Consider the following 13,320-nt stretch of genomic DNA (forward strand, 5'->3'; position numbering starts at 1 on the left):
ATACTTGTCATCGACATCTATTAAACATTGAACCAACGAATCTTTTCAGAAACTCAGAACCAGTTTTTAAAAAATAATTGTAATAATAAATCTGTGGGAGAGGTCTCCTTAAATTTTCTTCCATACTCTCTAATAAATATATATCCAATCTTAGTTATAATTCGCTCACGATCATAGGCAATTTATCAATGGTGTGCTGTTAATACGAAAATAACTAAACGAATGTGTATTTTGAACGCATTTTTGACTGATTGAAACCATACAATTTTAGTTACAAAATCATGTACCAAATTTCATATATTTAAATCATTGCGTATTTGAGTTATCATGTTTACATGCTTGTGAAAGCACAGACCAATAGCCGGACTTGGTTCCAAATTTGATGCATGTCTACATATTAGACGATAAATCTGAATATAAAATTATTTATCTAGTTCTCTTTGTTTTGTAGTGAAGATGGTATTAAGTAACAGCTGCGGACAGCTGTGCAGATATAATTCTTTTTAATGAATTATGTTCATATTTTGAGAGCAATCTAAAACTTTGATGTAAATTTCATATACTAAATTTCATCTGTCTAGATCAAAGTGTTTCTAAGTTATTGACTTCACAGATAGACATAATACCAAAAGGATATTTTTCAGACTCAGGAAGAATCATTGAGTTATCATTGAGTAATCTTGATAGTTACGATATTTTCTTTTTATATACATTCTTCTTGTAGTGTAGAACCGACCACCCCACCAACACTGCTCAAAACAGTATCGACAGGGTTTTTTTGCATACATATTATACGCGAAAGTAAAATAAATAAAGACATGACTCACCGAAGAAGAGTCTTCTCCTGGAGGCTGCTTCAAGGACGGAAGCTGGAGGGGGCCCGAAGATCTCCATGATGCAGGCCAGCTGGTCGGCTTCGTTCTCGCCGGGGAAGAGGGGGTAGCCGGTGTACAGCTCGGCCAGGATGCAACCCAGGCTCCACATATCGATCGGGGGACCGTATGGAAGGCCGAGGATCACCTGGAAGCGATTTGATTGTTTATAAGCCTGAAAACTCGTTTTAAAGCTGAACGAAATTTTTATAAATGTGAATGAGAACAACTTTTGAGCTACACAAAGTACACACAGCAAATATCTGGATTAAATGGATTTGTTTACAACGTTTGTGCAGCTCCTAATCTAGGGATCTCAATATTTAGGTATAAATTTAATGAATAAACAAAAATACGTTTTAACAACGGCGAGTTTCACTGCATCCAGTTCAATTAAAAAATCCATATTCTTTGCTGAGATGCTAGTGGGACCAGTATCATTGGCTCGCGCTCTTTCTCAATGCAGTCCCTCTAGTTCTTTCCATGACATTTTTTTTTATTTTTGGAACCCCTAGATTGTCTTTAGCGAAGATATTTAGCCTCCATCTCTTGACATAAAAGATACATCCCCAAGGAATGTCATATATGAGTCTTTGGATTGGTAAACAAAAACACCTGCAGACATTCTTTTTTGTAAAACTGCACCGTGGATTATATTATTCCGACACTCTATTCCTTCCTTTACGACACAGTGAGCATTTTAAGAAAAAATAGTTTAAGAAATATCTTTTTTATAAGTATTTTAGATATTTTTTTGCGAGACATTTCTCTTAAAACTGACTTTTAGAAGGTCTTTTATTTAATTTTTACAAAGCTTTTATGAATTTCAAAATTATGAAACGGATATTGCAAAATAGAGAATATCTTGTATTATATGCAAAAATACAACTGATATTCGCTTAATTATTAGTGGTCAATGAAGATTTTTTCATTTTAAAATTCAAGGCATATGCTTTTGTATTGTATCAAGCTAAATTTTGAACATACATAAAATCAAATTCTTATGTAATGTTTCACAAAGTCTTTTTTTCCTAAAGTGATTTGAAAACAAAAGTGGCTTGTAAGCAATTAATGAACAATTTTTTGATTAAAAAATAGAAAATTAATCAAGATTTCAAATATTTATCTAATCTGTAACACACAAACTCTTTCGAATAAACGATTTTAATATTTTTAGAAGTAAAAAATGGGGTATTCTAGAAGCTCTAAAATAAAATATGTATTAACGATAACACAGGTTCAACAAATACAAATAAATAAAATTAATGAGTTAAATTTCTCTGATTTTTCTGCAATTTCTTTATCAGTCAAACGAATCAAATAAGTTTAAAATGCCTAAAAGTGAAAACTAAAAGAAACTCCTAATCTAAAAAAAAATATGTATGCAGGAAATGAATAAATGAAAAGTTTTCTAAACTGAAATCGTGACAATAAGATGAAGCAATTTTCTTTCAAATCGAAACACGTGTTTATTTATAAGAGCAAAATTGCAAAAAAGGAACACTAAAATAAATGTCCTGTGTCATAAACTTTCAAGGATGCTCAGCTTACTTCTGGCGATCTGTAGAACCTTGACTGGATGTATGTGTACACCCTCTGATTACTGAAGCAGGAACTGCCGAAGTCAATCACTTTGATAGAACTACTCCCACGACTCTTCAACAAAATATTCTCCTGGGGTAGAAACAAAGGAAAACTTCAACAGCTTGAAAGAAATAAACATTAATTATGGACATCTATGAAAAGTAACACAGAGAGAATGTTGGTTCATTCCGCTTTCTTCCAATTTGCTGTTGGATTTGAATTATTTAATATTATAACACCTTCTTTATTTTCGATAATACTGAAAATTGTATCAGAATTCTGAAAGCTACAATTCCAACAAAATGGAAAATATTTTGTAGTTTATGACGTACTATTATTTAGAGAAATAGCAGTATTTCACATATTATCTGTAACCAAATTGTATTCCTGTATTATAGAAATATCTATACCTTTAAAACACAGATTTTCAATTTCTGTATAGTAAAATAGGAAGCAATTCATCGAATACAGAAATACATAATTTGTATATCTTTAATGAGTAGAACATTTATTAATTATTTTTGAATAAATAATCTAATAGGTATTCCTATAATAAAAAGATAGCGTTTTTTTTGCATTGTTTTCGAAACACGTTTTTTTAAAATTACTACGCGTAGAACAGAACATATTCTATGTATTGGAAATGCATTAATACTTGTACAAAATATTTACAAATATTTTGACTTCGTTAAACCTATTTTTATTTTTTCCCTACACAATAGTATTAATATTTAAAGTTTATTTGTCATGCAAATTATCATATGCTTACGTTAAGATTTTCAAGTTACACGATATTTATTATTTTTTTGAAATTTTTGTAATAAGCATATTTAAATGAAAATACGTTCTTGGTAATTATTAAACCTATACTTGTATATTATGTTAATTTTGGAGTGTAAACTCAGAACTATTTTTTCTGAGTTTACCGATTTGAGGTTATGAACTCCTAAATTATCGCATCACAACATTCATATGATTTGCTTTTAAAAAAACAAATAATTTAACTTAAATATTTTTTTTTTACTTTATTATACTTTTACTTAAATATTTTTCTACTGTTTAATAAAAAAAATAAAACTTTCTTTCTATATGTCTTAAAATTTCTATTGGATATAAAATTTGTTTAAGAAACAAATTCGTCAAGAGAAAATTCCTTTTTATTAATAGTTGAAATTTGTACAATTTTCGTTGCAGAGAAAATTTCAGTTGCATTAACATTTGTATATTCTTGCATGGAAAATCCATGGCGAAAGCATAAAAATAATCATTATATAAAGAGTGTCATAATGAATTAAGAAAGAGAAGCAACATTTTTAATAAGATGATATTGTATACAATGTTTAGACACTGGTAAAAATTTGCTCTCATAAAGCATCTAATATCTTTTCACAATGAACTTTGCAAGTACATTTTGGTTTCATATCAGCCTTATGTTGAAACAAAAATGATCGGAGCCAAGGAAACCAACTGATGTAAAATGAAATATTAAGCGATTGTCTTAAAACTTTATAAAGGATTTAATACAAATAGGTAGTATATTTTTCAGATATGCGACAAAAACTTTATACAATTATTATCGAATCAATGAATGATATTAATAATGATATATTCGATAAAACCAATAGGATGGTCTCCCCAAAACTTTCTCGTATATTCGCTATTAAGGGTTTTAATCTCATATAAAACTATGGATCTTAGGACAAGCCACGATTTTACGATCACGCCACCATAGCTGAGATTTTAGTAACTACAATAGTTAAAGGGTCTAATAATATGGGACCTTCGGGAATTTTAATTTTAATTTTATTTATTTATTTTGAAAATTAATCCTTGGTATGTGGTCAATACAAAAAAAGTGCCAGAAAACTAGATATATATTTTAGACTCACCCCCCCCTTTTCAATCAAGTAAAACCAAAATTTGACAATTAATTGCATTTGTAGCTATAAGATCACATATCAAATGAATGTTCCATTGGATTTTTTTAATTAACTGAATTTTTGAGGTATCATATTTGCATGAATAAGAAAATACAGACTGAGAAATCGTCACTACTTTGATAGATTTAGTTCCAAATTTGACATGAAACAATGTACCAAGTGCAAATTCAATGTTCCAATTACTGTGTATTTTGAGTTTTATGCTTCGTAATTATCGTGTTCGCTTGTACGCGTTCAGCCGGCTAGACTGGTTTCCTCTGAATGGATTTTGTTCAAAATTTGATATAAATCTACAAATTTGGTGTAAAGATGGTATATTATATTTCATCCGCGTCGCTCAAAGTGTTTTAGAATTATCGTGATTGCAGACAGACATAATTCCGAAAATGTATTTTTCAAGATACAGGGATGTCTGAAATGCGGAAATTCGTGAAAGTCCCTCGAGTTGGGATTTTTTGATGCTTAACGCATTCGCTGCCTCGACTGACGCCTGATATGTGGACTATCTGTCTAGTTATATGATTCCTTCTTTGCTATCTCTTAATTGTATTTGGGAAGGGGATCATCTAATAAGAAAGATGGTTTCTTACATATATATTTAACGTACAGAGGCGTAATGCGGCAGTCAATGTGTTAAAAGTCTTTTTCTTTAAAGACATTATATATAAGAAAGGTTTTAAAAAATGTTTGTACAGTATTAAAATTGCTCAGTGAGGAACATTTATGTATATTTAAATATTACAATAATTTTGTAACTACAAGTAGATTTTATTTTTGTCATGAGGAAAGTAACTAACCGGTTTAAGATCGCAGTGTATGATGTTCTCTCGGTACAAGAGGCGTAGGCACTGGACGAGAGAGAAGGCGAACCTTCGAATGAGGCCAAGACTGAAGCCTTGATACTGGTTCTTCTTTATCAGCTCGTACAGGTTGCATCTGAAAGAAAAAAATATCATAATAGTTGAAATTATGTAAAGGCAATATAAAAAAGCATAATTTTTTAATAGAATATCAGTTATAGTTCGTAAAACTATCAATAATTATTTTATCATTACATATACTTGAAAATATGCTCGATATCATCCCTACAGCTATTGTCCCCCTATTTTATACTTGCTAGTATGCTATCATTCAAACATGTAGAAAGTCATACAAAGGAAAAGAAGACCATTTATTAAAAAAGAAATACGTGCGAGTTTCGATTTGTCAATATAGATTGAACAAGAATTAGGAGTCTTTATAATTTGTCAATTAATAGTCTTTATAATTTGACAAGAACTCAAAACTGCCAAGCCTTTCTCCAACTACTTTCTTGTGTCTTCAAACCATGACTACTTATTAATACTTTGATTAATAAATAGTCTTGGTCTTCCAGCATGAAGCACGCTATCTTCTGTCATATTTTGTATAAAATTGCTTTAGAATTTACAATTATTATTTAAGACATATCTAAAAATAACCATTTTATATTTAATTAATCACAAGATTAATAATAGAATATTGGGAAATTTAGAAGGAAATAAGCTCTCATTCTCCTTTTACTTTTTTTTTACTACATTTTATCAAGGAAAATATACTTAATTAAATTATACAAATTTTCTCTTGAGGAGAGAGAAAGAGATGAGTTCTAGAGATAAAAAAGAAGATAAAAGATAAACAAATGCTGGCACCCCATGAGCTCGAAAGTGATACACAGGTGGTTTCTGAAGTAGAAGTGATCCAACATGTGGATGGTGTTGTAGAAACCATCTCTGTCTTTCTTCGTCACCTGTTCCAAAATCTTCACTTCCACCAAGGCTTGCTGGTGGAACCTGCAAGAAAAAAGGAAATTAATCAATTAGGTTGTTTTTAAACTTAAAATTTTATTAATTTTCGAATAGCAATTAAACTAAAAGAAATCTGAGAATTGAAAATGAGCAGAGCACCTTTTCTTATTTCGGATTATTTTCAAGGCAATCTGTTGGTCAGTTCTGTGGTCCAATGCACGAATCACTTGTCCGAAAGAACCTTTTCCAATTACCTCTAAGATTTCATATCTATAGGCAATATGATCATGGAGAACCTGAAAAATGCATCAGAATATGCTAGAATAATAAAATTAAATTTATGGTGCAAGTTTTTAATCAAGCGAAGTCCCAATGCTTTTCTCCAGAGCCTTGAATATAGCAAATATTTTTTTCTATCAGATTCTTTGACAGTCAGATATAAATATCATTTTTTTAAAATTAATTTAAAAATTTAGTGTATTGTGATATTTGTTTGGCAATTGTTTGGATGTTCTAGAGATAATTAACAGAATGTAACTGAGTATTGCATTTGAGTAAATGCATTGTAATTGAGTAAATGTATTTTGATAAAAAAAATTCTAATTTTTTAAATATTAAAAAATTTCCATTAAATAATATATCGCGATATAATCAAACTGTAGATAAAAAAAGCGTTGCAAATGTAAATAAACTAATTTCTATTGGTAGCAAATTGGTAGTAAATAACTGTAACATCATGAAGTACTCTGAGAGAATTCGCAGGAGATTCTAGAGAGAAGCTCCGCTCAACTACTCGAGTCTCTCGACTCGTCAGCTCACTGACTACTGACTTCGTTTCTCGGACTTTCGTGGACTCAGCTACAGGGCAAAAAAACTTCTCACCAAGCTCAAGGGTCATCGACTTGGTATCCATTTAAAAATCATTACTGTAAATATATCTTCCTTATCAAAAGAGTTACTACGCAGGGAAGTAGTATTACAAATTCCTCACAATATGCAGGTGTAAGATTGCGAAGTGTGTTCGACAGTCATATAATATGAATTAGACAGTTCCTTACAGTGTACGGCCATTTAAGGAAAGAAGTGATGGAGGGATGATGAGCTTTAAAAATATATCACAAAAAATAACTTTTTTCATGAGAAAATTTCCATGTTCCCCATAGTTTCATTCAGTTTTTTGGAAGCTGACCACGGGGATTTGAGGAATTTCTTTCATTTTCTTATCTCAGAAAATAGATGTTCGGGCCTTTAAATTCCGATGAGCATGGTCGCTTTTCAGTACTAGATTGTTTAGAAAGAAGAGTTACAAATAAATCTTATTCCAAATTTTGTATTTTTTTAAATTTTTTTTTTTTTTTTTTTTTTTTTTTTTTTTGTAATCAATAAACTATAATTTCAGTTTAACCATTTTTTTTGTGATTTAATGCGCAATAATCATTATAATTTTTTTCAAAACTTCTTGCGGGAGATATTTTTAAATGTGATATTTATGAAAATTAAATGTGATGTCTATGCAATATGCATTAAATCTGATAATTATACAAAAACTATTCCTTTATCTTTTATACATTGCACTTTCATATAATTAAAGTTTTCCGAGAATAAAAATAGTTTTTTTTAAAATTCTGTTATGAAAAAAAAAAAAATCCATTTAGAAAATGCCATCGTTAAGAAAAATTTTTGACATTATCAAAGTCAGAAAAAGCCAGATGTTTGCATTCAATGTATCTAATAATGCCTACTCAAACAAACTTCAAGTTCATATTCTAACTAGATATGTACAACGTTATAATCAAATAATTATTTTTTAATAACTTCCGATTGGTACCAATGATATTAGAGATTCACCATCAAAAAGTGCTATTTCATTAATCAAAATAGCTGGACTATTTCAATATATTGACAAGCTGGCAACTAGAGCTTCATATTCCTATTTATTTTCCAAGGTTCATTTATAAACCTCTGTTCGATCATGAAATGTTAAAGTAGAAAAATCAAGTATATCCCTTAATTCTTGCAAACAAATGAATTATGTATTATACTAGAAAATTATTATATATAAATGTGAAGAATGAAATGTAAGTTTTTTTACACAATACTATCTTCACACATTTCAAGTTAACAAGTTATTATACGAACACAAGGAAAAGATGCAGTCTTTTTGTTGGTGATCACCGCTGTGGGTCTAGATTTAATTGCTAATGATCTAACTTGTTCGAGCTTCTTAATGATAATTCACAGTGCTGCATATGATCTGCAGTCGCATAAAGAAATCTTCTAAACCCTCAAAATGCGCTTTTTAAGGAAAAAAAAACTTGATGTTTAGAGAACATGCTTTTGCAAGGTTGGAAGTACAATCAGTACAATTCGTCAGTTATTTCCATGAACTTTCCATTTGAAGGTTTATAAAACTTTTTTCAGTGAAAATTAACAGTACTGACGTAAAGAAAACAGCTTGAGTAACAAAAAGAATGCCCATCAATTTGTCATTCTTACAGTAGCTTATAGTAGTAAATTTAACAAATCTCCTGATCGATTAACGATTGTTTCCGCTGGGAAATAAAAAGTCCATCCTTTCATCAAACACTGATAATATCCTTACCTTAAAATTCATTCTCATCTTACCAATCAACGATTTTTTAAGGAAAGAAATATATTTAAACAACCTATTTCATTCGCCATAAAAATTATGTTAATTTCTTAGGGCAGGATCAACTAAAAAAGACCAAATGATGAATTGTTTTTAATACTAATGAAAAAGGTTCAATATTTAAATAAAATGGGAAAAAAATATTTTGAAAAATTATACTCATATTAATCGTGAATCGTGTTGTTTGCCCCTTCAAAATTCCCGGAATAATAACGAAAACAAATCTTATTTTGCAATAACCAAGCTGTGAGTTATTTTATATACTGTCTCTGATTGGTTGACTATTTTAGGATGGAGTTTTCAGCAAATAAAATTAAGTATATCACAACAACTACTGTGAATTTTGGAACGAAATTTGATACATATACATAAAAAGATCTGCTGAATGGAATTATTGAAAATTCTCGATTTTCGTAGTTGAAAAATTTCTAGACATTAGTCATTTGGCTATGTTAATTAATGCAGTAAATCAGTTTGTCTATCCCAACAAATGCCCTCTTTAGCCATTTTCATCGACATCAATTTTGTGAAGATACGATAATAAATAACAAAGTTACAGGAGTATTCTTTGTGTGTGCGCGTGTGTGTGTGTGGGTGTGTGTGTTGTTATGCATACTTGCATGAAAAAATAATAAATTAACAGATTTTACTAACGTTTAATACAAATATTGGACAGTTTTCTAATTCTAAAGGGTCAAAATATTTTCTCTTTCAATTATTTATACTTTATTATTTTGTGTATAATCATCTTCTCAAAACAATAAGCTATAATCTCAGTCTGTTCTTTATTAGTTTTTATTTTCAAATAAAAAAGCGATTTTACAACCATTTGTATATCAGCTTGTAATGTATGTGCTATTGCAAATGTTCAAAACAAACCATTTTAAGTACAAAAGATGTTATGTGTTTTATTTACATTAGGAAAAAAAAAATGATTAAAGTGAAAGATACATACTTTTATATAAGAGCCGTTGTCGTCGTCATATCCACAATTCTGGGCCCCCCTCAGCTCCCCGTCGATCTTGCTGGCGTCGAGGCCCAGGTACCACACCTGTGGATACTGGGCAATTTCTGCGCGCTCGTATTTATTCAATCGCGATCCGTAATAGGCCAGCGCTTCTGCAAAAAAAAAAAAAAAAAGATGTAAAATACGCAAAAACTATACTTCTCAGATATAAATCATTATTACTTTATTAAGTAAATACAACAAAACTTTATTTAACACGCATCAATAAATGTGTCTTTTTCTCAAATTCTGCAAAAGAAAGGGAAGGCGAAGGGACTGAATTTTTCGTCACTGATAACGAATACTTCTGAATTAATTTTTGCAGCTGGTGGATCAATGAAATTGTATTAGGTTGAAACAAACGAATGGATTTTCAATATTTTACTTATAGATAAGTTTCGGAAAAATTCCATTTGCCCCCTTTCTCTTGCAAAATTTAGAGATAAGAGATAGGTATTGTTGCTTTTTGAATGATGAAATATAATCATCAACAATAGAATGCTCCTTAGTTGTTTTTTATAGTATGCCTTACTTCAAGGGAAAAAAAAGAAAGGAAAGAAAAAGTTCCTTTTCATACGAAAGATAATAAGCATAAGGACCGCCCCCCCCCATTGTGAACTGAGCGATGTTTACCATTCAGATCAATGACACATTACCTTCTTAACGGCTGGAAAAGGAATCATCACTTCCTCATGCTGATCCGTTATCAGGAAGATTTAAAGAAGATTTAAATAACAGAAAAATGGAGAAATTTAAATTGAACGGCTGAAATATCGCAGAAGCTGATTGAACCTAGACAAGTACTTTGTGAAATTGTTGCTGTTTCCTGAAAGAATTATCTTCAACACAAACTGAGCATGCTTTTAGCCTCTTATTTCTGTAATGGATGCATGTCTTGAGACATCTCTGTCTCACATTTGTTTTTGGGAAGCATCCAAGGATATCCTTTCAGCAGATGATGTATTTTGAAAGACGTGTTTGTGGAACGATGAATTACTAGAAGTTTCATGGATTGTCAAACTGCACCTTTCATAATCTTTGAATTTTTTAAAATCAAGCAGTAGAGAACGGTTTTTCAAAATTTTTAGTACAGCTATTTACTTTTAATATTTCTAATTAGAATTTTTTTTAATTGAATGTAAAATGATTTTAATGTAAATAATTATATTTCTGAAACAATATGACTGCTTGATTATGAATCGTACTGCAGCTTTGAAATTCCCGAAGAAACTAAGAAATATGTCGATTTATTTTTATATTCTTTCTTCTCAGAGCTTATTTATAATATATTCCGCTGTTAATTTCGAAAAATTTTTTATCGTAGAAAAAATTTACACCAACTGAAATTCTATTTCTATTTCCAATCACATTTTGATCATCCTTACTTTTTCTTCTAATTTCAATAACTAGAGAAAAAAAGTTTTTTGAGCTACAGGTGGTTATCAAAATAATTGACATCTGTGAATAAAAGTGACATTTTTGAATACGTTTCGTAAGCATTAAAATATAATAATAGCCGCCCGTTTTTTTATAAATAGTAATGTATATATTCTGGTAGTATGTGTTAGCTTTATTGAAGGTCTGTGATTCTAGGATTTCTTTCAAAAGCATAAAATGGCGGACTTCTCAGATTTTCAAAGAGGCCAAATTGTAGGAACCCGTCTAGCTGGACAAAGTGCGATTGAAACATCTCAACTTTTAGGCGTGTCTAGAAGTACGGTGTCTAAAGTCATGAAGCATACACACAGCGCGGCAAGACAAGCTCGGCAAAGCAAAATAGTGGGCGGAAAGAGAAGCTCAGTAAAAGGGATCGACTGTTATTGAAGCGGATTTTAATCTCTTAAAAATGAACAACTGCAGCAAAAGTGACCGCAGAGCTCAATACTCATCTGGATTCTCCAGTGCCAGGGATTACAGTTAGAGGGCACCTTCATAAACAAAACATTTATGACAGAGCAGCAATTCCCAAGCCACTTGTCACAGATATTAATGGTAAACGTCGTCTACAGTGGTGTCACACTCACAAAACCTGGTCGATTGGCAAGTGGGAGAAAGTAATATGGTCTGACGGATCGTGTTTCATAATTTTTCCTACCACAAGACGGGTGCAGGTTTGGAGGACATCTGCACAAGCGTATGATCATGATTGTCTCCTTCCAACTGTTAAGCATGGAGGTGAATCTGTCATGATATGGGCAACGATGTCGTGGTTATCTGCTGGACCAATCGTAACCCTGAAAGGAAGAATCATTGGGGAGAAGTATAGAGAAATTTCAGCTGACCAGGTCCATCTTATGATGCAAACTTTATTTCCTGCAAGAGATGGAATTTTCTAGAATGATAATGACCTCATCCATGCAGCGATACTTGTCCAATCATGGTTTGATGAACACGAAGATGAAGTTAAACATCTGCCGGCTTCAGCCGACAGATGACCAGTCAGAAGACCTCAATATAACATTAACTCAATATATGGTCTATTTTAGAGCCTTCAAAACGGAATCGATATCCTCCACTGGCATCTCTCCCAAAAATTTTCATAATATCTCCAGCAAGAATGGTACATTATTCCTCTAAACATTATTCAACACTTGTGTGTATTGTCAAAGACATCACCGCATTGTTCTAAAGTTTTATCATTGAAATTCACGCACCTTTTACTTTATTGTACGCTCTTTGAATCTTTTATACAATTTTAGTTTTTTTATTGACCATATGTATGGCGCAGTATAGCCTTTTATGGCTCTTGTGCCATTAAAACTAACAATCCAGTCCTTCAACACTTGTGTGAATCGATTCCTTGGCGAATTCAAGCTGTATTACATGCCAAAGACGGTCCTACACCATACTAACAAAGGATTCTTTATAAATCTAAAGTGTGTCCATTATTTTGATAATCACCTGTATAAATCATAATAAACTTTATGCAAAATAATGAACATAACATTTTAATTAGCACAGCTAGAATGCTAATGAGAATGTAAATAAACTCAATAATTAAAAATTTGAGCAAACTTTTTCTTGGACATGAATAGGAATGCAAATAAACAGAAAAATGAGAAAATTAAGTAATATTTCCACTGAATGTGAATAAAAAAGTTCATACTTTTGAGGCAAATTTCTAGCCTAATATTCATAACACGACAAGGTTTTAAGTTTGAATTTCAAGTATAAACACACAAAAGAATTTATTTAATATGTTCCCAACGTGCTTCTCTATAAATGCAGTAGTAATAATAAAACTTAAAATAACCAAAAAATATGTTTAAGAATATAGTTAACTATTTACTAAATTAAGATTAAGATTAAAAAATGGTACGAGAATAGAATTAAAATTGGAAAAAAGATATTTTCTTGAATTTCAAAGTGGTATGAAAATAATTTTTGTCAATGTTCTCAAAAATTATTGAAGAAAAAAAAATCAGAATTTAGATAAAATTTTTAATTAAAAATTATTGGAAACAATGGAACGTTTTATCGACTACTTACTATCTAAAAAGTT

General features: G+C 30.8%; 1 protein-coding gene across 1 annotated transcript in view; it reads right to left on the reverse strand.

The window, feature by feature from the left end:
• The window catches only part of LOC129966438 (dual specificity tyrosine-phosphorylation-regulated kinase 2-like), a 78,966-nt gene that overhangs the window by 15,949 nt on the left and 49,697 nt on the right, over positions 1-13,320 (reverse strand). Inside the window, exons 4-9 of the mRNA XM_056080861.1 lie at positions 9,768-9,931; positions 6,322-6,458; positions 6,067-6,207; positions 5,194-5,332; positions 2,424-2,546; positions 828-1,020 (exon numbers count right to left, since the gene is read on the reverse strand). Of these exons, the coding sequence (XP_055936836.1) occupies positions 828-1,020; positions 2,424-2,546; positions 5,194-5,332; positions 6,067-6,207; positions 6,322-6,458; positions 9,768-9,931 (897 nt within the window). The remainder of the gene's footprint in view (positions 1-827; positions 1,021-2,423; positions 2,547-5,193; positions 5,333-6,066; positions 6,208-6,321; positions 6,459-9,767; positions 9,932-13,320) is intronic.

The sequence above is a fragment of the Argiope bruennichi genome, chromosome 4 (assembly GCF_947563725.1).
Source record: "Argiope bruennichi chromosome 4, qqArgBrue1.1, whole genome shotgun sequence".
Taxonomy (NCBI): Eukaryota; Metazoa; Arthropoda; class Arachnida; order Araneae; family Araneidae; genus Argiope; species Argiope bruennichi.